Source organism: Atractosteus spatula, chromosome 7 (assembly GCF_055471065.1).
Source record: "Atractosteus spatula isolate fAtrSpa1 chromosome 7, fAtrSpa1.hap1, whole genome shotgun sequence".
Lineage (NCBI taxonomy): Eukaryota > Metazoa > Chordata > Actinopteri > Semionotiformes > Lepisosteidae > Atractosteus > Atractosteus spatula.
In genome coordinates this window covers 12,398,535-12,422,127 of record NC_142712.1, presented here as the reverse complement: position 1 = coordinate 12,422,127, position 23,593 = coordinate 12,398,535, and the positions used below count along the sequence as shown (strand labels likewise).

Genomic DNA, 23,593 nt, shown 5'->3' with positions numbered 1-23,593 from the left:
CCAAACTTCATTCAGTATCATTGCACCATCTTCTACCATAAAAGAAATTAATCTTAGCTGAAAATTTGTAGGCACTAGATGGATTAAGCAGAATACTGTATGTGAGAGTAAAGAAAACTTGGTTTTACAGTTTTCTATTTCCCAACTTCATGAGAAAACGTCTCATCTGGTACTGATTGTAAATGTATGTCAGTTTAACTACAGAGTTTAAAGATGAACTGGTTATGTGATATAGTGTATCTAAGGTGGGTACCTGCATCAGTATGCATAGTTTGCAAAGGAACAAGTAATAGGTTTATTCCATGCTGAAAAGAAAAGAGAGAAAACAACATTTTGGCTGTGAAGCCTTCTTCGGGTGCGGAGTTTAGAAATACTCTATACAAAACAAATCAGAGGAAATCCATGAACAGAAAATAGTTTGTGGCCTATGCAAGGTACAGTATAGCATTTTGCTTATGTTTGAAGAGATGTGTTGCTTTCTTAATGAGGTTCTTTTTTTCTAGAAGTATTTCTGAAAATGTAGCACATTTTATTGTTTTGTGTGTGAGTAATGAATTTCCACGCAATTGGCTGCATAAAAACATTGATGTTTTCTGACAACAGGGAACTTACTGAAAATTAATTGGATCCTTGTAATATTTGAATAAATACTTTAGAAGACATTCACTTGTAGTGGAGAGGTTAATGCAATATTCTTACACCCAGTTCAGATTATTTTATCTAATAAAGAATAGAAAGAAAAGGTTATGTGTAATTGGATAGCAGTGGCTCAGGAAAGATGTCTCACCTAGCTGTTATACACGTTTATAATTTCTTATTTGTTAATTCTTGTAAACAATTTGGTAGTTCTTTCATTATAAGCATAGAAAAATATCCAGACACTCAGGTCATGGCTAGTACTTAAATGAAAAGTTCTGACAGGAGAGTTTGAGGTTTTGAAATGAACATTGTGCAGTAAGAGGACTTAAGAAGGCAATACGACTTTAGTTCATAAATGCAAGACAAACGCTTCGACCCAGTTACTGTAGTAATGCAGTCTCCTGAGCCAAAAGAAGTACTTAATTATACTATAGCTGTTCCAGAGCCGATTAATGCTGACTGTTAGAAAAAATAATCTCTCATTGTAGGAGGAAAAGTTTGGAGCATTTGCTAATGCTCATTGTGTTTTCAAGGAGCAACTTTTGCTAAATATAATTAACCTCCTTACGCCCTGCCAAAACTGAACCAGAAGTAGGAATAATGACCTAAAAGCTCAAGGTATTGTGCAGTTGCTTTTCTTTTTGAAGAAAGACCACCAGATAATTGGTAAGACTCTTCTTTTGATTATTTTCATATCCTGTGAAAGGAGTTATACCATCAAATGAGATTTTTATTGTTTAGAACAAACCAGTAATGGATACTGACAAAAAGGTTTGGGTATTATTGTGTTTGTTATTGAATAAGAGACCAGAAATTTTAATTGACCTAATAATCCTAGCAAACACTTTACTTCACAATACATTCATTTTCATAAACATGGGAGCAGAGCAGTCTTACGGTATGACAGTTTTATTTTTGATGTAACCTTCATTCATAACAAGGGGGGGAAATCATTTCAGTGACATATTGTTTCCCTACATGAAAATGTATCCTTTAGTTTTTATCCTTCATCAAGTTTTATTTGCATAAGTATGTTTTAGTGCATAGTACTTCTTAGTAGGACATAGTGTATTCAATTTATATATATAATTTATATATCTTTAAGTTTTAAAGGTCTTCGATGTGAAAGTCAGTGACATCAATTTGATAATTACCTTAGCCGTCCATGTAGCCAAATAAGGCTGGTAAATTAACAGCAGTCTTACAGCAGCGATAGTGATCTTTTTTCAAAAGCATATGCTAATGTACTGTGATCAGTCCCTCTGGACAAATGATCTAAGTAAATCTAACTACACAGAGTGATAACAACTAATTTAAAAAATGTGTTGTATGTTTTTGGAGGGGGTGTCATCTTACGTCTCTGCTTTGTTGAATTTGTTTCTTCTTACCAATTCCAGTGGCTTTGTGTCCCATTTACTCTTCTGAGCCCAGCATCTACTGACATTGCATACACAGCAGTGAATGAACTCTACCAGTCTCCCTGGATAGGGAAAATTGAGCCCACAGAATTGGGGAGATGGCTGGATGATGTTTTGCTCGTGGTAATGTCAAATAGACAGATGAATCATCCATTCCAAGTGATTATATACTCTATTGGTGTGAGAAGTCTTGATTTTGTTATCTGGTTTACCTTGTCAGTGCAAAGTTTAGCTTGTTTTTCCAAGCCCATTAATATGGCTACTCAATCGCTGACAGTTTCAATTCTTTTCCAGACTTTGGGAGGAATATGTTACCAAGCCTTTTATCAAAGGATCTTGGCAGTAGCTTCTACCACTCAGGCACAGGTCACATGCTATGTTGGATCAATCTTCTGCTTTGTCTTGGGCATTCCTTCTGTGATTATTGGGGCTGTAGCAGCTTCAACAGGTCAGAAATCCTTTGTTGCTTGTTATATCTTGATACAAATTAATTAGAACATTATAACTTAATTTCCTTTCTGAAGAAAATAAACTGTCATCTTTTAATTAAGGTTAGACATTTTAATAATAATTGATGATGAAAACCTTATATAGACTGAATGACACTTGTGCCTAATGGTGTGATCTCAGGGTAATAAAACTAGACACGTTGATGGAGTCAATAGTGTCAATTACTGTTCAATAAAGTCAGGTTCTTCTTGAGGACAATGTGAGTTTCTTACGGTATCACTCCTTTGCTGTTTCAGACTGGAACCAGACCAGTTATGGTTTGCCCACGCCATATGAGCGAGAACAAGCTGGTATGATTTTACCCATTACCCTGCAGCATCTCTGTCCTTCCTACATTTCCATCGCAGGCATAGGGGCTATTGCTGCAGCAGTGATGTCATCCATAGACTCGGCCTTGCTTTCCTCTGCCTCCCTGTTTGCACGAAACATCTACAAGAACATCTTGAGAAAAAAAGTGTGGAACAGTTAAATAGATATGATTTAGCAAGTAACATTTTATAAAATTACTGTAGTAACTTAAAACACTCCATCTAGAGATGCAGTGCCTTGTAAAATATTCACACCATTCCAATGATGTCCCATTTTGTTGCTGACATATACTGTAACTTGTTTTATTCATAGAAGTGTTCCGTTTAAGTATTATAGATTGTTGTTGTTCTCATGATAAAAATATATTTTCCTCCCCTTTTCAGGCATCAGAAAACAAAATAATGTGAGTGGTGAAGTTTTCAGTTCTTCTTTTTGGCTCGATTGGAATGGGTTTGGCAATGACAACCAACTCCGTCTTTGTGTTTTGGCTGCTCAGCTGAGATATGATGTATACTGTGGTTTGTGCCCAGCTTCTCTGTGTCCTCTTTGTCCCCATGTCAAATGGTTATGGTGCCTGCGTGGGTTTTGTGTTGGGACTGACGCTGAGGTGCCTAGCTGGGGAACCCATCTTGAACATTGCCCCTGTGATTCACTTCCCTGGCTGCAGGCTTGTGGATGGCGTCTATGTGCAGTATTTCCCCTTCAGAACCGTCCCCATGCTGATCTCCTTTTTCAGCATCGTGATAGTTTCTCACTTGGCGTCCTTTCTGTTTAACAAAGGGCTGCTAAAGGAAAAGTGGGATATCTTTAATGTCAAGGAAAAGAGCAGCATCACTCTGAAAGATGTGGCACTGAATGAATTAACAGAAGAGAGCATTCTTCACAATTGTCAGCCTTCTCCCATCATCAGTAAAGAGGGCTATGCTTGAGTTAGAAGGCACCAATAATGCACACTTTTTAATGGAAGACAAAGATAATACATCACCTTTGTATCTACATACAGTAAGTCACTACTAGTTAATAAAAAATGTTTTGAAGGTTCCAGCATTTTAATTGAACAATGTTGTAGCAGACCAGCTGTAGTAAGAATAGTAGTTTCAGCTGATCTGTCACAAGAGGTTCTTAAGGCCTCTATTGTCTGTATACAGTATGTGTAAGTCTACAAGTGGTGGATTGATTGTATAATTAGTAAATTGGTGAAGGGCTGAGAGCCACATTTTCCAAAGGGGTTAGAGTTAGGGATAAAGGGACTCATAGTGGTAGGTGATATTGGTTTGTTGTTTGGTGGGTACAGAGGTCCTTTGTGATTTTCATGTGTTCATGCCTCACCAGCCTACTGTTTACACAGAAGCCTGGCACAAATATCTAACTCTTTATAATACTGAAACTAAAAAGTACAGAAATAACTTCTCTTTCTTTGATCAAGACTTTTCTGAAAACCAATGGATGTGTCCAAATGATACGGATTTTAAAAATCAGATTAAAATCTGTATGAGAGATGAAACAATAGTTGTAATCATTATTCAAATGGTGCAGTTCCTCCAGCTACCGATTAGAGTTGAGCTGAGCATTGAAGATATATTTTTTATAACTGCTTGTAGTAAATTTCAGAATTGTGTTTTGATAAACTGAACTTGAAGAGTCACTAACTGGGTTTCCATGCGCACTAGTTTTCTAACACTTGGTATTTACAATGTGGTATGCATTGTTGTAAACATAGTCACAATAAGATTAAAAATATTCCTGATGTCCAATGCAGTAACTTCTGTGAAGCATTCCAAACATGTACTGTAGGTGGGTATACCAGTTATTTAAGCAATTACGTGACTGAGACTAACATGACAATGTTCTTTGAAATGGACACATTCCAGTACGCCCCGACAGTGAAGCATGTCAAGCAGGCTGTTCCTCTTTACTGGAAAGCAGTTTGTGTTCAAATTATTGTTTTAAAACAGTGCAACATGGCTTGTTGAACCCAGAATAGGTGGGCTGAAAGCAAAAACATTCAGTCTGGATCATTTTGAACATTTGGATGTGGCTGTTTGACATGATGCTCAGAGCATTTGCTTCCTATTTCTCACTTACAGTACATGTGTGCTTAAATATGAAGAGATTTGGTGTTTTCTACCACCCCTAGCCTGGTTGGCTATGTATTCTTAATTTTCCCAGTTGTACATTATATAATATATCCACCCATCCATTTTCTAACCTCTTCTTCCAATTCAGTGTCATGGATATGTAATATACTGTATATAAATTACTGATGGTTTGCTTTATTCAGATTATCATAAACAAGCTGTCTCCCCTGTGATGGACTTGTGCCCTTGCTTGCTAGGATGGACTCCACATAAGCAAACCTGAATTAAAAGAAACAGTAGATGGATAAATAAGCAGTCATTCAGCAACATTGCATGGAAGACACTTGAGCTTGAAAGGTGTCTAGAAGAACTTGTGGTATTCACTGGGTAGTGACTGTTCATTAACAGTGAATTTGAAAGATGGGTGAAAGAAGGGCTGTTTTTCACTAATATCTTTTCTCCTACTAGAAGGTCAGTTCACCTACAAAAGGTGACAGTTTCTTTCAGAAAAACAGGGGCAATGTTTGCTTTGGAGCAGGACTGTACAGCAACCCAGCTCCTGGAGAGGTCCTGCAGACTTTATGAAATTTCTTTTAATCGACAGATGAAGTAACAGATTTGGAAAGATTGTTTGCTCATCCTCATTAAAAATCTGATTGATCCACTTAAGTAATTCAGAGCTCAGCTGGAAGGAATGACAGACGACACTGTAGCTTTCCACAAGCAGTCACTCCTCTGTCCTGAAGCAGTGCTGAGGATAATTCACGTGTAGAAAAATCTCCTTTCCTTATCGACAAGGCCCCCTCAGTGTATTCAGTGTTGCTTTTTGAATTAAAGAAAGGATTTGTTTACTGAAGGTTTCTGCAATTCACCACACACAGAAAAAAATGGGTTTGCTCTTGCGTGAAGAACATATGAAAGGTGACATTTCTAAATAAGGAGAATTGTTCATGTAACACGTCTAAACTGCATCATTAAAAAATTTCAATATTGATGGCCTATGCCATTCTGATTCATCAGACTGTATTGCATGTAATTTCGATGAGGTTCATATTTCTTTCATTTGATGTTAGAAATATAGCTAATCAGCTATACCATGTGAAGTTCTAGTCCGAGTATTTTTGGCAGAAAAATATTACCCTAGACAGGACATGTGTAAAAACAAGAGGAGACTCTACATTAGATAAAGTCAAGATGAAGGTACCCAGCCATATTACTTATGCTGGAGGCCTGGGCTCCTTTAAGAAATAGCTGAATCTCCTAGCAGCCATATGAGTTTGTAGCCTTTGTTATGTACAGTATAATGGAGAGACTCTTTATAAATTATAATCTCATTTGAAGAGGTAAAATAGAAAATCTCCATCATGCTAGAGTATCTAAGAAATACAAAATGCAACTGGAGCAGGGCAATCGTGATCCTGCAAGGTAGGTGTGTCTGCAGGTTTTCTTTCCTGCTCGACTTTTAATGGCCCAAATCTGCTCATTGTTGGTTTAACATGACCAATTTAACTACATCTCCCAGCTCTTCAGGTGCTGCTGTTCTGAAGAGACCTAGAAATCCTCCAGGGCTTGCTTGGTGACCATAGTAAGATATTTTTAAAACATCGATTTCATTACCTTATTATCCATTCCAAAACTGTAACTAAATAATTATCAGTCAGATCAGTTCAGTTCATTGTCACAGGGAGAAGTGCAATGAAATGCTTATTTGCATGTATGCTCCAATACAAAGACATTAAGGAAATACCGAAAACATAAACACAGAACAGCAGGAGACACAACAAGTTAAATAACATACAACTTGATGTTCTATCAGATCATTATTTAATTCTTCATGTAAGAGGTACTGTAAACTGTTATATAAATGTGTATTTGTACTGTATGAACATGTTCATTTCACAAATACCTGTGCTTTTCTGGTCCTATGTCTTCAGCTGTGCTGAAACAAGGCCAATGTGATGGAAAACTGTGTACATCTATACATCTATACGATGTATATGCCGACCATGGAAAAGGTTTCAGATTCAATGTATATGTATTGGAACAATTTATTGGATATGGATGGAAACCTTAAGCTTTTCATAATTTTAAAATGTAGAAAATGGTTTTAGAAAATGTTATATAATCAAACCACAGAAATATGTTGGTAGCAGGCTTAATATAAAAATATTGTGATGGGATGAAACTTTTTTGTCCTGCAGACAAAAGGTGGAAAGGGAAGCTGGTTGGAGGAACAGCACCAGACCTGCAATGACTTCACTCCTCCAACTGGACTGGCCTGATTTCACTGGAGATCTCCTGCAAGAGAGACTTCCTATGACTTTGCTACACCTCTGATTTTTTTTCCATCTCGAACACTAATTATTATTATTTAAACAAGATGACACTAAGACTTAAAACTAAGACACACACTGTAGAGTATGTTTCCATTATTATGCTGTGTATTTTTCATCACAGTGATACAAGTGTTCTAAGAGGCCATTTTTTGCGTTACGTCTGAGGAACAGAAGTGGTACAGAAAAAAATACACCAACTTTACATTTATTCATTGTGAATTCTCTTGCAAGGCACTGTTAGATGACTACAAATGAGATGAACAGTTAATTAAACTGAATATCTGATACCACAAATTTGAGGGTGCTGCCCTCAGCTGTGGTTGAGAGGGACAGTCTCACCACAGTAAAAATTCCCCCGACAATTCCCACAGATTTTAAAGGGATATTTTTTTATTTCACAGGGACAAGAGCCAATTAGTAACACAGCCATTTCTTGAAAGAAGCCACATCATAGTTGAGCATCTTAGTCCCACAACCTTTTATGTAAAAAAGAATGCCTCCTGTTCTCAGTTTAAAATTGACTAATTTTACTAACTTGTAGTTTTGTGTTTCACTGTGTTTCTTGAGAAGTCCACTGAGTTGATGTCTTTCATAAAAACAGCTGGATGATATTGTAACGCTCGGGGGTTCACATGGGTATGCGCCCTCGCCTCTGCCGCCTCAGGTTGGCCCCTCACCGTCAGGGACTCGAACCCAGGCCTCCGGCGTTACTCAACAGGGGCCCAGCCACTTGATCCAAAGGGAAATCTCCTATCAGCCTGGCGGCTGAACCCGGGCCTCCGGCGTTACTCAACAGGGACCCAGCCACTTGAGCCGAAGGGAAATCTCCCATCAGCCCGGCGGCTGCGGTCCCTACTATTCACAGGGAAGGGCGGTGACGTCACCGCTCTGGTAAACCGGCTCTAACAACCCACAATGGTGGCCATATGCGTTACACTCTCCCCCTCTTACTTCGCCGTCCTCAGCGAAGGGCTATCTCATCCCACTCTCACACCAATGTAACGCTTGGGGGTTCACATGGGTATGCGCCCTCACCGCTGCCGCCTCAGGTTGGCCCCCCACCATCAGGGACTCGAACCCAGGCCTCCGGCATTACTCAACAGGGACCCAGCCACTTGAGCCAAAGGGAAATCTCCTATCAGCCCGGCGGCTGCGGTCCCTACTATTCACAGGGAAGGGCGGTGACGTCACCGCTCTGGTAAACCGGCTCTAACAACCCACAATGGTGGCCGTATGCGTTACACTCTCCCCCTCTTACTTCGCCGTCCTCAGCGAAGGGCTATCTCATCCCACTCTCACACCAATGTAACGCTTGGGAGTTCACATGGGTATGCACCCTTGCCGCTGCCGCCTCAGGTCGGCCCCCCCACTGTTGGGGACTCAAACCTAGGCCTCCGGCATCACTCAACAGGGACTCAGCCACTTGAGACAAAGGGAAATCTCCCGTCAGCCCGGTGGCTGCGGTCCCTGCTATTCACAGGGAAGGGCGGTGACGTCACCGCTCTGGTAATCAATATCTTTGCAGTCTTAGATCTTAGTAATTTGTTACTAAATGCTTGGTTGCTGTTTGTGGACTTCAGCTCTGCATTTAATACATTGCAGCTCTCTCTATTGATAAGCAAATTGAAGCAAATGTCCGTTAACCATAACATTATAAGATGGTACCATTCATTTTTAACAAATCGCATACAGTATGTCAGGTTCAACAAAACTCTTTCCGAGTCACGATCCATTAGCACAGGTGCCCCTCAGGGCTGTGTGAGCTCTCCAGCTGTGTTCACACTTTATACAAATGATTGTACTAGCAGTAGTCAAAGCAACTTCATTTTCAAATTCTCAGATGATACAGCTGTTCTTGGCTTAATGCAAAGAGGTAGCGGCTCATCTGTATACATGTCAGAAATGTTAGAATCTTAGAGATGTTAGAAATATAGCTAATCGGCTATACCAAGTGAAGTTCTAGTCTGAGTATTTTTGGCAGAAAAATATTACCCTAGAGGACGTGTAAAAACGAGGAGACTCTACACTAGATGAAGGTACCCAACCATATTATTTATGCTGGAGGCCTGGTCTCCTTTAAGAAATAGCTGAATCTCCTAGCAGCCATATGAGTTTGTAGCCTTTGTTATGTATAATGGAGAAGCTTTCTATAAATTATAATCTCATTTGAAGAGGTAAAATAGAAAATCTCCATCATGCTAGAGTATCTAAGAAATACAAAATGCAACTAGAGCAGGGCAATCGTGATCCTGCAAGGTAGGTGTGTCTGCAGGTTTTCTTTCCAGCTCGACTTTTAATGACCCAAATCTGCTCATTGTTGGTTTAACATGACCAATTTCACTACATCGCCCAGCTCTTCAGGTGCTGCTGTTCTGAAGAGACCTAGAAATCCTCCAGGGCTTGCTTGGTGACCATAGTAAGATATTTTTAAAACATCGATTCCATTACCTTATTATCCATTTCAAAACTGTAACTAAATAATTATCAGTCAGATCAGTTCAGTTCATTGTCATATGTACAAGTGCAATGAAATGTTTATTTGCATGTATGCTCCAATACAAAGACATTAAGGAAATTCTGAAAACATAAACACAGAACAGCAGGAGACACAACAAGTTAAATAACATACAACTTGATGATGTTACGCCCCGACAAGCTCCAGCACCGCCGGATTATGTTCATTATGTTCATTCTCTCATGTTCAGGCAGGAAGATGGATCCATCCAAAGTCTCAGCAGTTCAGGATTGGCCTACCCCCATTAACTTGAAACAGGTCCAAAGTTTTATCGGCTTTGCTAATTTCTACAGGTGCTTTATTAAAAATTTCAGTTCAGTTTAGTAAATTCGTTACTAAATGCTCGGTTGCTGTTTGTGGACTTCAGCTCTGCATTTAATATGTTGCAGCCCTCTCTATTGATAAGCAAGTTGAAGCAAATGTCCGTTAACCATAACATTATAAGATGGTACCATTCAGTTTTACCAAATCGCACACAGTATGTCAGGTTCAACAAAACTCTTTCCAAGTCACGATCCATTAGCACAGGTGCCCCTCAGGGCTGTGTTAGCTCTCCAGCTGGGTTCACATTTTATACAAATGATTGTACTAGCAGTAGTCAAAGCAACTTCATTTTCAAATTTTTAGATGATACAGCTGTTCTTGGCTTAATGCAAAGAGGTAGCAGCTCATCTGTATACATGTCGGAAATGTTAGAATCTTAGAGATGTTAGAAATATAGCTAATCGGCTATACCAAGTGAAGTTCTAGTCTGAGTATTTTCGGCAGAAAAATATTACCCTAGAGGATATGTGTAAAAACATATCTACATTAGATAAAGTCTAGATGAAGGTACCCAACCATATTATTTATGCTGGAGGCCTGGGCTCCTTTAAGAAATAGCTGAAATGTCAGAAATCTAAAGGTTTGTGCAATGGTGTGACAACAATAGCCTACTTTTGAATGCTAAAAAAACAAAAGAAATAGTTTTCGTTCCCATAGCAGTTGGTGATCACTCACAGGTAGTAATCCACAATGACCTTATCACTTACTGTAGGTTGATTCATATACAGTAAGTACTTAGGTGTACACATAGACCGTAACCTGTGCTGGTCTACTCATGTTGAGAGTGTTTGCTCCAAAGTTCAGCAGCACTTATACTGTATTTCTTGCAAAGACAAAGAGTGTTTGGGGTTCATCAGGAAAAAATGCTACTCTTTTATCATGCTGTAATCGAGAGCATTGTCAGATATGGCATTTCAGTGTGGTTTTGTAATCTATCAATTCATTTTAAATTGCAGATTACCCGCCACATCCAGACAGCTTTGAAGGTCATGGGAGTGAAACAGCACCCCTCCCTACAGACAATCTTTGAAAAATCTATAATCAAACAGGCAGGAAAAAAATATATCAGATCCTTTCCACATCCTCAACTCTGAATATCAACTTCTTCCATCTGGCAAATGTTTTAGGGTTCCCAAATGTAAGTCAAACAGATACAAACATTTCTTTATTCCACTATCCATTAAAGCTGTCAACGCAAATGTTGAGGATAAACACAATTTTGACTTTTACAACCCACTTGAGTGCAAGAGCATATTTTGTGATGTGACATAAATGTTACATGTTGTTACATGTTATACTGTACAAGTGCAATGGAGTGATGTGCAATGCTTTTCTTATTTTGTATAATAGTATAATGTCCAATATTCTTCTTTTCTTCTCTTCTTTTTTTTGCGTTCTATTTAAATGTACAGGAGTGCGGGGTGTCCATAAAAAATCTCCCTCTGGCGACAATAAAAATCTTATCTTATATTATCTTAAAAATTTGACTAGCTGAACAGGCTAAACAGGCTCCTCTTGTTTATAAAAAAAATAAATTATCTTATCCAGTTTTTTACTGAAAATATGATTCCCATGAAATATTACATTTTTACAGTTAGGTAGTTAGATCTAACTAGGTAACTGACAGCCTGGGTATTAAAAAACAGAAGACATAGCTTTCCAACACCCTTGCCTGTTTCGCAGAAAATGTCTACCAACAGTGGTTGCATGAGGAAATATTTATTACTATATATATAATATTTATTATATTTTTTTTATAATTAATGGTCAAGGTCTGTGAAATAATGGTCTAATTAAAACAAGAATTCCATATCGCTGTGTGTTCTAGTTCTATTAATTGAAGTAACAATACTGTAAAAGTTTTCAGGTTTCACATGAAACAAAGACATAATTAATATTACAATATATGGTTAAACAGTCTGACCAGGAATGGCAGTTGTTCCTACTGTAGTCCGACCCGGTTTCACTAACACTGTTGTTGCTGCAGAACTATAATCTTGGCCTAAGGCAACACATGCTGTAAGGAAAAAAAATGAAATTAAAAAAATACAACAAGCAACAATGACAACGGGTCAATTGAACCGAAACTAAAACCATCATAGAATTTCAGACAAGAGTCAATTATCTGAAAATTGGAGGAGATTCTGTCAGCTCTTTGATTAATAGCTAATAGCATCTGGCAGTGACAATGTTTTCTTGTAAAAAAAAACCCTGAGGGTTTTTGTTATAGCAGGATGTTTGAAGTCCAGTTTCTTGGAGCACTCCCATTAAGAATATCAAAATGTAATTTTCACAGATTCTCTATTCTAAATGTTTTTTTTTTCATGTGTTATACAACTTTTTGTCTTTTCATATACAGTATGTATACCTATTACATTCAAAAATGTGGATCTTTTGGAAACAAATGTACTGAAAAGAAATAAAAACGTAGAAATCACTCAAATGTGTTGTGTTTTCAGTGCATTTTAGTATCTATCATGACTAGTCCTTTTCACTGCGTTTCTGTTTTTGGGATCCAGAAATTCCTCTTTTAGGAACAGATTTTTGTCTGTTTTTAATTGTTCTTAATTCACATCAAGAAAGCAACAAGAGAAAAATATTTCTCCCCAGCCTTCATTTAATTTAAATGCACATTCTTCTAGTGTAAAATAATTCAATCTCACTGCAAACTTGTAAGTGCAAGATGATAAGTATGTGACACTTAAGGAAAATTTAATTTTACACTTTCACCTTTTCACCTTTGTGAAGTAAATCTCTCATCTCACACTAAATGTTTCAGTTTAAGTTGCAGACTATTTGTCTTCTATATAATGTACAATATATGTAGTCCATGGGGAAGCTTTCAGGTCATATGTAAAAATATGTATATATATATTAGAACAATTTACTGGTAAGTGTTACATGTTACATGTAAGTATTTGAATGATTATTTTATATTTTAGCTTTTCATAATTGTTATACTGTAGCGCATTCGCCTGGCGCTGTGGCCGAAGAGCGCCCGGCTGGGGTACACGGCGAGGGGCAGGACAGGAGTAGTAGTGGTCAGGGCGGGGATGAGGAAAGCCTCAGCTGACCCACTTCGAAATGGGCGTACAGTGTGATGAGATCGCCCGCATGCTTGTAAATAGTTCCCTGGTTTCGCAAACCTGTTATACTTGTATCCAATTGACACCCTATACCTGTGTAGCTACCCAAAGAGACCCAAGTATGTTGCTCAGGGCCTTGTTTCTCTCCGGCATTTGCTTGTTCTCTCTCATTTTCAGTCCGTCTTTTTCTCTGCTGGTACGCGGTGGCTTTACCGAAGTTCAATAAAATCGCTGTTCCACGACTGTCTCAGTCACTGAGTCCGTCCTTGCTGAACCCGAAACTATTACAATACCAAAGAAATATACCAATACCAAAGAAAATAGTTTTTAAAATGCCATCGAAAAACATAATAAATTTGATATGTTTTGGTAATAAACAGTAGAAATCTAACTTTCTCACGGCACTAAAGACAGAACTATCAATGATAAGTGGGAAAAAGAGGTGGAGTCCAAGGAATAGCTCCAGACTTGCAATGTCTTCATTGTCTTCTTCTCCAGCCGGACTGGCACTGATTCTACTGGAGATCTTCCACAAGGAAGACAGCTTGTGAAGTAACTTGACTGCTTGGGTGTGGGAAAAAATAGAAAAAAACTGAGTCTGAGAACATTTCTACTGCCTGCTTTGCAAAACAAACTGTCTCACAATCCCATTTCATGTTTATAAGAGAAAATATTCATTATAAATGTATTTAGATAGCCTTGGCATGAAACAGACACATGATAATAAACTTGATTTTATATAGTGCCTTTAAAAGTAATTTCTCAAAGCATTTTACAGGAAATTGTTAGGGATTCGGGTTCTTGGGGTTGTGCCCTCGCCTCTCCCGCCCCAATTCATCCATCAACATGGGCGCAAACCTGGGTCTCTGATATTGCTCAAGAGAGGTCTTGCTGGCTAAGCTAATGAAGACCTTCCTCAGCCCGGCTAGCCAACATCCCTGTTATGCGCAGGGGCATATTCGTTACACTATTCATAAATCTAATTTGAATGGTTTCTAAATTACGCCTCCCCAGCGTGTTTGGTTGAAGAATTTGTTTCTCTCCTGTATTCTAACCCGCGTCCACAAGGTAGGTTTGACTGCAGCGTTTTAAATTAAAGATTTTTCAGTTAAGATACAGCAAGATTAGCAGTGACCAATGCACCTTCATATACATGCATTTTAACTCTACTATATTTTAGTTTAATAATTTGAATTTAAAGTAGTGTTTGAAGTGTAAAACATTCCGATTTAAAAACAGTTATCGGTCTGATCGTGATTGGACCTTTGCACTGCTAATCATGGGCGATTATTTTTAAAGTTATTTGGAAATGTGAAACAAACATGAAATGCAAAAACGAGTATTGATAATTTCATAGGAGATGGTAACCTATTTTAGTCACTATTTTATTGTCGGGATGCGTCAAGCGTTAATGAATCAATTTAACACAGGTGTAGGGGTCATTGCGTTCAGTCTCAGCGAACTTTAAAAATCCATTTTGATTGAAGCCGTCTTTTACCTAGAGCCTGATAACCACTTTGCAGTATATTTCTGTTCCGTGAAAAAGTAGCAGTCAGACGTACTGTAATCTTCAACAGCCAGAGAAAATAGTCAGACATGTACCTGTAGCAAACACTGCAGGACTGAAATTCAGCTCAACGAGATCTGTTATTAGAGATTTTTTGAGAGATTGACGATCTTAAACTCTTTGCAGTTGTTGTATACTACTACATTGCGAAATCTCAGATTATGGTCTGGCACCAGTATAAGAGTGCTTTCAATAACTACAATGCTACTCCTGACGGTGCTGCTTGCAAGTACTTGTCTACTATTTACTTGCTACCATACTAGACGCTGCTTATATACTTTAACTGTAGGTTATAGTTATACAGATAATTATGGATATACTATATATATTTTTGTATTTATAATGCACGCAACATGCACAACCCAATGTATTAACATACCTGTAATACATGAATTACTGTTCCTTTGCCCAAATGTACACAAATTAGGTAAATCAGATTGATTAAACAAAACCTTGTTAGATCTTCTAACAGCGGATATCCAAGGGTTTATAAATGAAAAAAAAATATGAAAGGAACTAACACCCCACTATTACAAAAATGAATGATAACACCTGTTTCTCATGGTTACATACTGGAAAAAATCAGGTAGTTATATTATGAAAGAAATATACAGTACCTGTATAGTTTTTTTCACATTACTTGAGGATCTGTATGACAAACTGTGTTGTTTATATATTTTTTGTTTTCTTTTGTGCATTTCTCAGGAATCTGCAGGATAAGATGGCTGTCAACATTCCTGGCCTGATAGCTGTCATTGTGTTTTACATAGTCATCCTTGTTACTGGAATTTGGGCTTCTAGAAAGTCCAGAAAGGAAGAAAAGAAGTGCACAGGGAACAGGAGTGAAGTCACTATGGTTGGAGGTCGCAATATTCATATTTTCATTGGGATTTTTACCATGACTGGTAAGATGCCCAGATGTGTTCATGTGCCTGTAACACACTGGAACACATTCTAAGTAGGAGAATTTGAGGAAGATTCTGTTCTTCTCCTACAAGGGCCCAAAATATTTCCTCAGTGAATGAAGATTTAACAATTAACAGCAGTGTTTTTTGTATGTTTTCAGCCACGTGGGTTGGAGGAGGCTATATCATGGGGACAGCAGAAGCAGTTTATGTTCCTACACAGGGCTTGATCTGGGCACTGGGACCCCTGGCATATGTGATCAACTTTGTTGTTGGTGAGTAAATGTCCAATTAATGGAGAAGGCACCTGCATGATGACTCTATATCAGGGCCATCAGTTATCCTAGAGATCACAATCGATCAGATTTTATAAACCCTAAATCTGTCAATCATTTATTGTATTGAAGCAGGCAATTGTTCAGTGAATTAGTGTAGAGGTCATTTGATATGAAACTAGTAAAACCCTGTTCTGTTCAAGGACAACCTGACCTGAACCTATTCATTTACTTAATTAATTTTCAAAATTGATCAAAACTCACATGTATACCAAGTCTTCACAAATTGATGATTTAACAGTGATCTATAAGACTTGCTGGATGGTGGCTCTTTAGGACCAGGATTGGACACCTTGTACTGCTGTATACTCTCAAAGAAATACCTTACACAATATGGGTGATAATGTGAAAGAGATTTTACACCATAAAACATTTCAGTACCACTTTTTTCAAATTAGGTGGGATTTTCTTTGCCAAGCCAATGAGATCCAAACAGTATGTGACAATGATGGATCCATTTCAACAAAAATATGGAAACACACTCACAAGTTTTCTTCTAATGCCTGCTTTCATTGGAGATTTATTATGGGTGGCTTGTATTCTAAGCGCTTTAGGTAAGTAAAAGCACAACTTCTCTTTGTAAAAAAAAGAATGTTATTTTTATATCTAATGTTAAAAATACAACTAAAACCACTTCATAACATGTAAAATACAGTTATGAATTAAAATGTGTGGTTTCCATTCAGCTGTCTCTTACGTTTTCCTTTTCAACAATGTAAGAGACTAGTCCTAAACACAATTGTTAAAGAGCATTATTTCAAAGCAGTTAGATGAAAAAGCCAATAAAGGGGTTGTTATTCTGCAAGAATGAGAAATCAAAATAATCATCATATAATGAGGACAATTTCTTTTTTTGGGGGGATCAACAGTGCAGTTTTTACATAGTGTAGTCAGAATACCCAGAAGGCTATTTGCCAGAGGCAGCCTTTTTTATGTGTGAAGAAATGACCATGAACATTTTTTCAGATGAAAAAGTATGTAAACCTGAGGGCCAACATCCATTCCGTCTTTACACGTTTTCCAGTTGTTCAGCCTCTAGGAAGGAGATGTTTACAGTACTTGTGTGTGTCATGGGCATTTTGTTTTAATAAACTGTTACAGGAGGAACAATGAGTGTTATACTGGACATGTCTTCCATTCACTCAATCCTAATCTCGGCTTTAGTGGCCATAGTATATACACTGTTGGGAGGCCTGTACTCGGTAGCATACACAGATGTAATTCAGCTAACTACCATGTTGATCAGTCTGGTAAGTGAACACTATTTATTTCTTATAGTGTTTTATATACATGTGGTGCAATTCTAGTCCAAAGACACTTTTATTTAGGAAATGCAAATTATACTTGAATACTTTGCTTGTATGTATTTATAGTATTTCTACAAACAACACAATGAGCATGATGGATCAAAGTTATGTAGAATTCACAAGAGGAGCCCAGAGTTTCTATCTTTAATGGCAGGTTATCAAATTGCATTTGTGTGATTTTATGCAGTAATGAAGCCTTTATATGGTACCACAGTCTTCCACTAATCCATCTATCAACCCGTTTTCTAACTGCTACATCACATTCAAGGTCACAGGAGAGCAAGAGCCCATCTTGGCAAATAATGGCCAACATGCACACATACACGCACGCACACACTAGCAACAGGGCCTATTCCTTTCAGAAGCCAGTTAACCAACCTGTATGTCCTCGGACTGTGGGAGGAAAGCTACAGTATGTGAACTAGGGAGAACATTCAAACTCCATGCAGATAGCACCCCAGGTCCAGAATTGAACCTAGGGACCCAGTGCTGCAAGGCTCTGCTAGCCGCAGAGAAACTGCTGTCCATTTCCATTAATACCACAAGTCCAGAGTGACACAAAGGGATATCCATAATAAAGATTAAGAAGTTTTTTACTACAAAAAGCAACTTCAAGTATTATTTTATCAAAGTACCAGTTCAGTAGTTTGAATTTGTGCTTTTACCTCTTACCTTTATTTCCGACATACCATTTTGGTAGATTCTGAGATCCAATAAAATTGTCTAAAAACTACCTAGTGCTACAGGAATGACACTGAACTACCAGTTGAAAAGTTGTGACGTGACTTTGATTGCTTACATAGCTAAGCAAGTGTCTCCAACAACTGCACAATCCTCCAGCACTCTTAGGCAGAATTCCATTGAATTGAGATTCTGTATTTCAAACTTCCACTGAGACAGTTTAATACCTTATAATACTTTTTAATAGTTTAATACTTTGTGTTATAGATTTGACCAGAAAATATTTAAATCCTGACAATTCTGGCTTTACTGTGGCTGCTGTCAACCCATGTTTACTTGTTTCAACAGCTGATGATGTTGTAGATATGCAGGGTAATTTTGGAAACCATGGTTTCTTGGCACCATCTAGTGACTTGTGTCTCTAGTGACACACTGTGAGTAAGGTGCTGTGTTAGGAAAGCCAAGAGTTGTTGAAATTAACCAAAGCCTAAAGAGTCTGTTAGAGGTAGCTACTATAGCCAACTTTGATGCATGGAACTGTGGAAATCTGAAAAAAGCTACATACTGAAGAAACATTGGTGGAGCCAATCTGTATCAAGAAACAGATGAATAAGATCCTCAAAACGGTTAACTACTAAAATCCAAATGAGCTACGTAAGACACAAGAACAAGGCTGGACAGTCATGCTGTTTTCCAGAATGCATTGAGCACAGGAAAATAAACTCTGCTTCTCACTGTGCCACAGTAACTTTCATATACAGTATGTAATATGGACTTTGTACATTATTAATTCAGTATCTGTGCAACACTAAGAAAAAAAGTACTTGCATTTCGCTTTTTACAAAAATAGAATTTGTTTTATTTTTGTAGGATAATAAATACACTGCAGCATACAGTATTTCTAGCTAAAAAAATCTACCAATGTATCATTACGATAATTATTTAAACAAAAATAAATAAATAAAAGATGCTGATTCCTTCAAAGGTTTGTGCTCTTTTAATCACAGGGGCTTTGTATCCCATTTGTAATGAAGAGTCCAGCATCCACAGATATCAGATTCACAGCCGTTCATGAACTGTTTCAAGCTCCCTGGATTGGGAAACTAGAGCTGAGTGATGCGGGCAAATGGATAGATGATCTTCTGATTTTAGTAAGTTTTATGCCACGAGAAACTCACCTACCAAAGGCTCTGTCATTATTACTCATAAATGCCATTGACCGTTGTAAATCTTAAAAAAAGAAGGCCTTGTATCTTCCATTTGATTATTTTCCCTATTAATATTAATAAATGGTGTGTTGTAAAACCAGTTTTTCGAGGTATGTAGTAATCTTCTGCTTGTTTCAGGCAAAAATTATGCTATAGTTTGTAAACAGTTTCCACTACAGTGTAGCTGGCATGCTGACCTCTTTTGTTGTCTTTTTACTATTTCATATTAACTTCAGGCTCTAGGAGGAGTTTGCTATCAAGCGTTCTACCAGAGGGTGCTCTCTGCTGCATCTCCCTGCCAAGCCCAAGTTACTTGCTTTGCTGCAGCCATCTTTTCTTTCATCTTGGCTGTCCCCTCTGTGCTTATTGGAGCCACAGCAGTGTCAACCGGTGTGTTACACACCTGCATTTTTTGGGGGGATTTCACCTCCTTTAGATTTTAATTCTGGGTTGCTTTAAGTAAACGGAGACCTACTCAAATGCTCTTATCTATTAATAGGCCTAGCAATTCAGTTTCTTTTCAATTCAATTTCAAGTAAGGAAATAATCTACAATTTGTGAAAGATTGTGAAAGTGAAAGTATACTATATCAATAGCAAATGGAACCATTTATAATCCTGAATAACCTTATCTTATTGTGTCATTGTAAATAGTACTGCTTTGCAACCAGGTACATTTGAAAGTCATGATTTCAGCATGAGCACTAGGACTAATGACTAAAACTAATGTTACACCTTTGATGTTCCAGGATGTATCGTTGTTCCTCTATCAACAGTGATGCTATAAGCACTATTATACAAGCCTTCCGTACTAGTTAAATGAACAGTCAATACTTTTGAACTACAGTATTGTGAATAAACATTCGTCATTAGCATTATGTTTTAATGTACTGCAGCAATGTTTTTTGTACATGTTAGAACTCATTGTAAAATCACCTCTGGCCTCATTTTACGGCTCTTTTTTAGACTGGAACCAGACGAGCTATGGCCTACCCACACCATTTGAGAGAGGTGAAGCCGCTAAGATTCTCCCCATCTCGCTGCAGCAGCTCTGTCCACCCTACATCTCCATCGCCGGTATCGGTGCCATCGCAGCAGCGGTGATGTCTTCAGTGGACTCTGTCATGCTGTCGTCTGCCTCCCTGTTCGCACGAAACATCTACAAGAACATCTTGAGAAAAACGGTGAGCCTTGTTACCTGCGATAAACATAAGGACAGTTTGTATTGGTGTCACACATGAGTATTTTACTCATTTGTTTTGTTGTTTCAATGTTATACCTCCAGGCTTCTGACAACGAAGTGGTGTGGGTGGTGAGAGTTTCTGTGCTCATCGTTGGGGTGTGCGGGACAGGCCTTGCCGTCACAGTGGACACTGTCTATGGATTCTGGCTGATAAGTGGAGATGTGACTTACACTGTGCTTTTCTCTCAGCTCATCTGCGTTCTGTATTTCCCCAGTACTAATAGTTATGGTGCTGCTGCAGGCTTTGTTGTGGGTGCAGTGCTAAGGTTATTAGGAGGGGAGCCCATACTCGGTATCCCACCAGTAATTCATTTCCCTTACTGTAGACTCATTGACGGGGTCTATGTCCAATATTTTCCATTCAAAACCCTGGCAATGCTGCTTTCTTTAATCACCATCATGCTTGGTTCCTTCCTGGCATCACTGCTGTTCAACAGAGGTCTTCTGCCAGAAAGGTGGGACGTATTTCAAGTCAAAAAGCACAATGATAAAATTCTCAGAAGATCACACTATGAGGAAACGTGTTTAGATGATAAACTAGCAGTTAATGAGGACTCACCTGTTGAAAAGGAATCCTAGAAGACTTGTACAATATATATATATAGGGCTGGGCGATATGGCCAAAAACATTATCACGATAAAAATGTTCATATCGGTCGATATTGATAATTATCACGATAAATGTCAAATCATTATTTCTTTCAAGTTTAAAGGCAGATTTTTTCTCCTGAGTGAAAGTTGAAGAAACCAGATAGTTAATTGATAAATTAAACAACTCTTTATTTTAAGAACACAACAAACACTTGCCAAACAGCAGAAACATTAAACAAATCTGAGGTAGAGAGTATTCAACTCTTTTTTATGTCAAAATATGCATGAGTAAAATTTACAAAATAAATATCTTAATAGAAAAATTAAATACTACAGTGTGATAAAACACATAGAAGATGGCTCAGACAGACTGCAAAGTTTAAAGTGCTCTGTTTTATGTCTGATCGTAAAAAGCCAAAATATCTCCAAATTACCAAAGTTGAATGACCTTTTCTGTCGACGATGTCATCGTCCTTTGAGCTGGCCATTGGCAGCACTTCATTTGCTTCAGTGTCGCTCATTTCTCCACTCTTAACTACAGTCCTATCAGCCACCACCGTGTGGGTAAACTCCACCACATTAGCTGCCCGGTCCGCAACACGCACCCGCACTCGCGCAGTATTTTGTGCGCATGTGCATATCATGCGCAAAGCATAAACATACTGCAGCGTTTGCAGGTTCTTTTTCAGAACAAGGATGAGTGGAGACGCGATTAACAAACAAGCATTAGCTTTATTCGTTTACAACCACACAAAAACCAAACACAGGATCTACACACACATGAGGAGACTGACGGAAAACGTACACATATTTAGGGTGGTAACTACCTAACAACACACTATACTTTTACAGGACTACACAGGGGACTAAAATTACTAGGACATTATTTACACAGGTAGGGTCAGCCGCTGGTCATCGTGCTGACCCTCAGACTCTCCCCGGCTACCACTCCCAGCATGCCCAGCGGTACTACGAGCGCCTAGGGGCGCTTCCTCCTCACCACCAGGCAAGGGCGTTACACTGCCCCCACCTGAAGCGTCTGGCGTCTCGCTGACGTCGAACACCCCCCTCAGGCTGTACTCGTATTCGGCCAACTGCTGCGGAACCCTGCGTGAGCGGCCGCTGCGCCGCGGTGACGGCTGGCGACCCACGGACGCTACACTATCGGCCGGCTCCAGCCCCGGCTGCTCCTCTAGAGCCTCCCCACACGGCTCCTCCTCCCGGGCCCGGTAGGGGGCCAGGCGGTCTCGGTGCAGGACCACCACTCTCCCCCGTGTTTGCAACCGGACACGGTAGCAGACCTCGCCCACCACCCCGAGTACCTCAGCGGGCCCCTCCCACGACGGCGCCAGCTTAGGGCTGAGGCCTTTGCGGCGGCAAGGGTTGTACACCCAAACCGAGTCCCCGGGCCGGAAGGCAGGCCCCCTGCAGCGCAGGTCGTAGTACCGCTTCTGCCGGACCCCCGCCTGTGTCAGGTGGGTCCGTGCAAAGCTATGCACCCGCTGCATCCTCTGCCGCAGGTCCCACTCGTAGTCCGGTCCAGCCGGCAGTGCCGACCCGTCTCCGGGCGGCGGGCCGAAGACCAGGTCCACCGGGGTTCGCATTTCCCGGCCCAGCATGAGCGAGGCCGGGGTGCACCCGGTGGATTCCTGGACAGCGGTCCTGTACGCCCAGAGCGCAAGGGGGAGGTGGCGGTCCCAGTCCCGTTGGTGTCGGGACACCAGGGTGGCCAGCTGGGTGGCGAGCGTCTGATTAAACCGCTCCACCAACCCGTCGCTCTGGGGATGCAGCGGTGTGGTCCGCGTCTTAGTGATCCCCAGGCGCTGGCACACTCTGGCGAAGACCTGGGACTCGAAGTAACGCCCCTGGTCACTGTGTAACTCCTCCCGCACCCCCAGCCTGGCAAACATCCCCTCCAGCAGTGCATCGGCCACCGTGGGGGCGCTCTGGTCCGGGAGGGCTTAGGCCTCAGGCCACTTCGTAAAATAATCCATGGCCACCAAGACGTAGCGGTTCCCGGCCTCGGTGCGCGGAAATGGGCCCAAAACATCCACCCCCACCCGGTCCATAGGAGCCCCCACCTGGTGTTGTTGGAGGGGGGCCCGAGAGCGCTCGGGGGGACCCTTCTGCGCCACGCACACCGCACACGTTCGGCAGTACCGCTGCACGTCCCGGTGGCAAAGACCCCAATAAAAATGGCCTCGGAGACGCTGCAGGGTTTTTTTACCGCCGAAGTGCCCCACGCCTGGCTGGCCGTGCACTGCTCGGAGCACCGCCCCGCGGAGCGACCGAGGCACCACCAGCTGCCACTGTACCTCGCCACTGGGTACCCGCCACCCCCGGCGCAGCACCCCGTCCTTTACCTCCAAGGCCTCCCACAGGGCGCAGAGGGCCTTGACGGACTTCGGGTGCGGGGCGAGCTCCTCTCGCGTAGGCCGCACTCCTGCTGCCCTCCAGCGAAGCACCGGCCCCACGTCAGGATCAGCTGCCTGACGCTGCGCCAGGTCTGGCAGGCCCACCCCCAGCGACCCCTCCCGGGCCA

At 40.2% G+C, this 23,593-nt stretch overlaps 1 protein-coding gene and 1 pseudogene across 1 annotated transcript; both read left to right on the top strand.

The window, feature by feature from the left end:
- The first annotated feature begins 1,515 nt into the window (after positions 1-1,515).
- LOC148830480 (high affinity choline transporter 1-like) lies at positions 1,516-3,805 on the top strand (annotated as a pseudogene).
- An 11,698-nt stretch (positions 3,806-15,503) lies between these two features.
- LOC148830479 (high-affinity choline transporter 1-like) lies at positions 15,504-21,039 on the top strand. Its single transcript, XM_088921643.1, has 8 exons — positions 15,504-15,687; positions 15,849-15,962; positions 16,421-16,576; positions 17,124-17,272; positions 19,018-19,161; positions 19,455-19,608; positions 20,184-20,401; positions 20,503-21,039. The coding sequence occupies exons 1-8, from the start codon at positions 15,504-15,506 to the stop codon at positions 21,037-21,039; spliced, it is 1,656 nt and encodes a 551-aa protein (XP_088777769.1).
- Positions 21,040-23,593: the final 2,554 nt, after the last annotated feature.

Excerpts from the sequence above, each read along its gene's own strand:
- LOC148830479 (XM_088921643.1), top strand. The coding sequence starts at position 15,504 with ATGGCTGTCAACATTCCTGGCCTGATAGCTGTCATTGTGTTTTACATA. Across the intron at positions 16,577-17,123 it reads TTGTATTCTAAGCGCTTTAG|GAGGAACAATGAGTGTTATA; the intron begins GTAAGTAAAAGC and ends AAACTGTTACAG. Across the intron at positions 20,402-20,502 it reads AGAACATCTTGAGAAAAACG|GCTTCTGACAACGAAGTGGT; the intron begins GTGAGCCTTGTT and ends TTATACCTCCAG.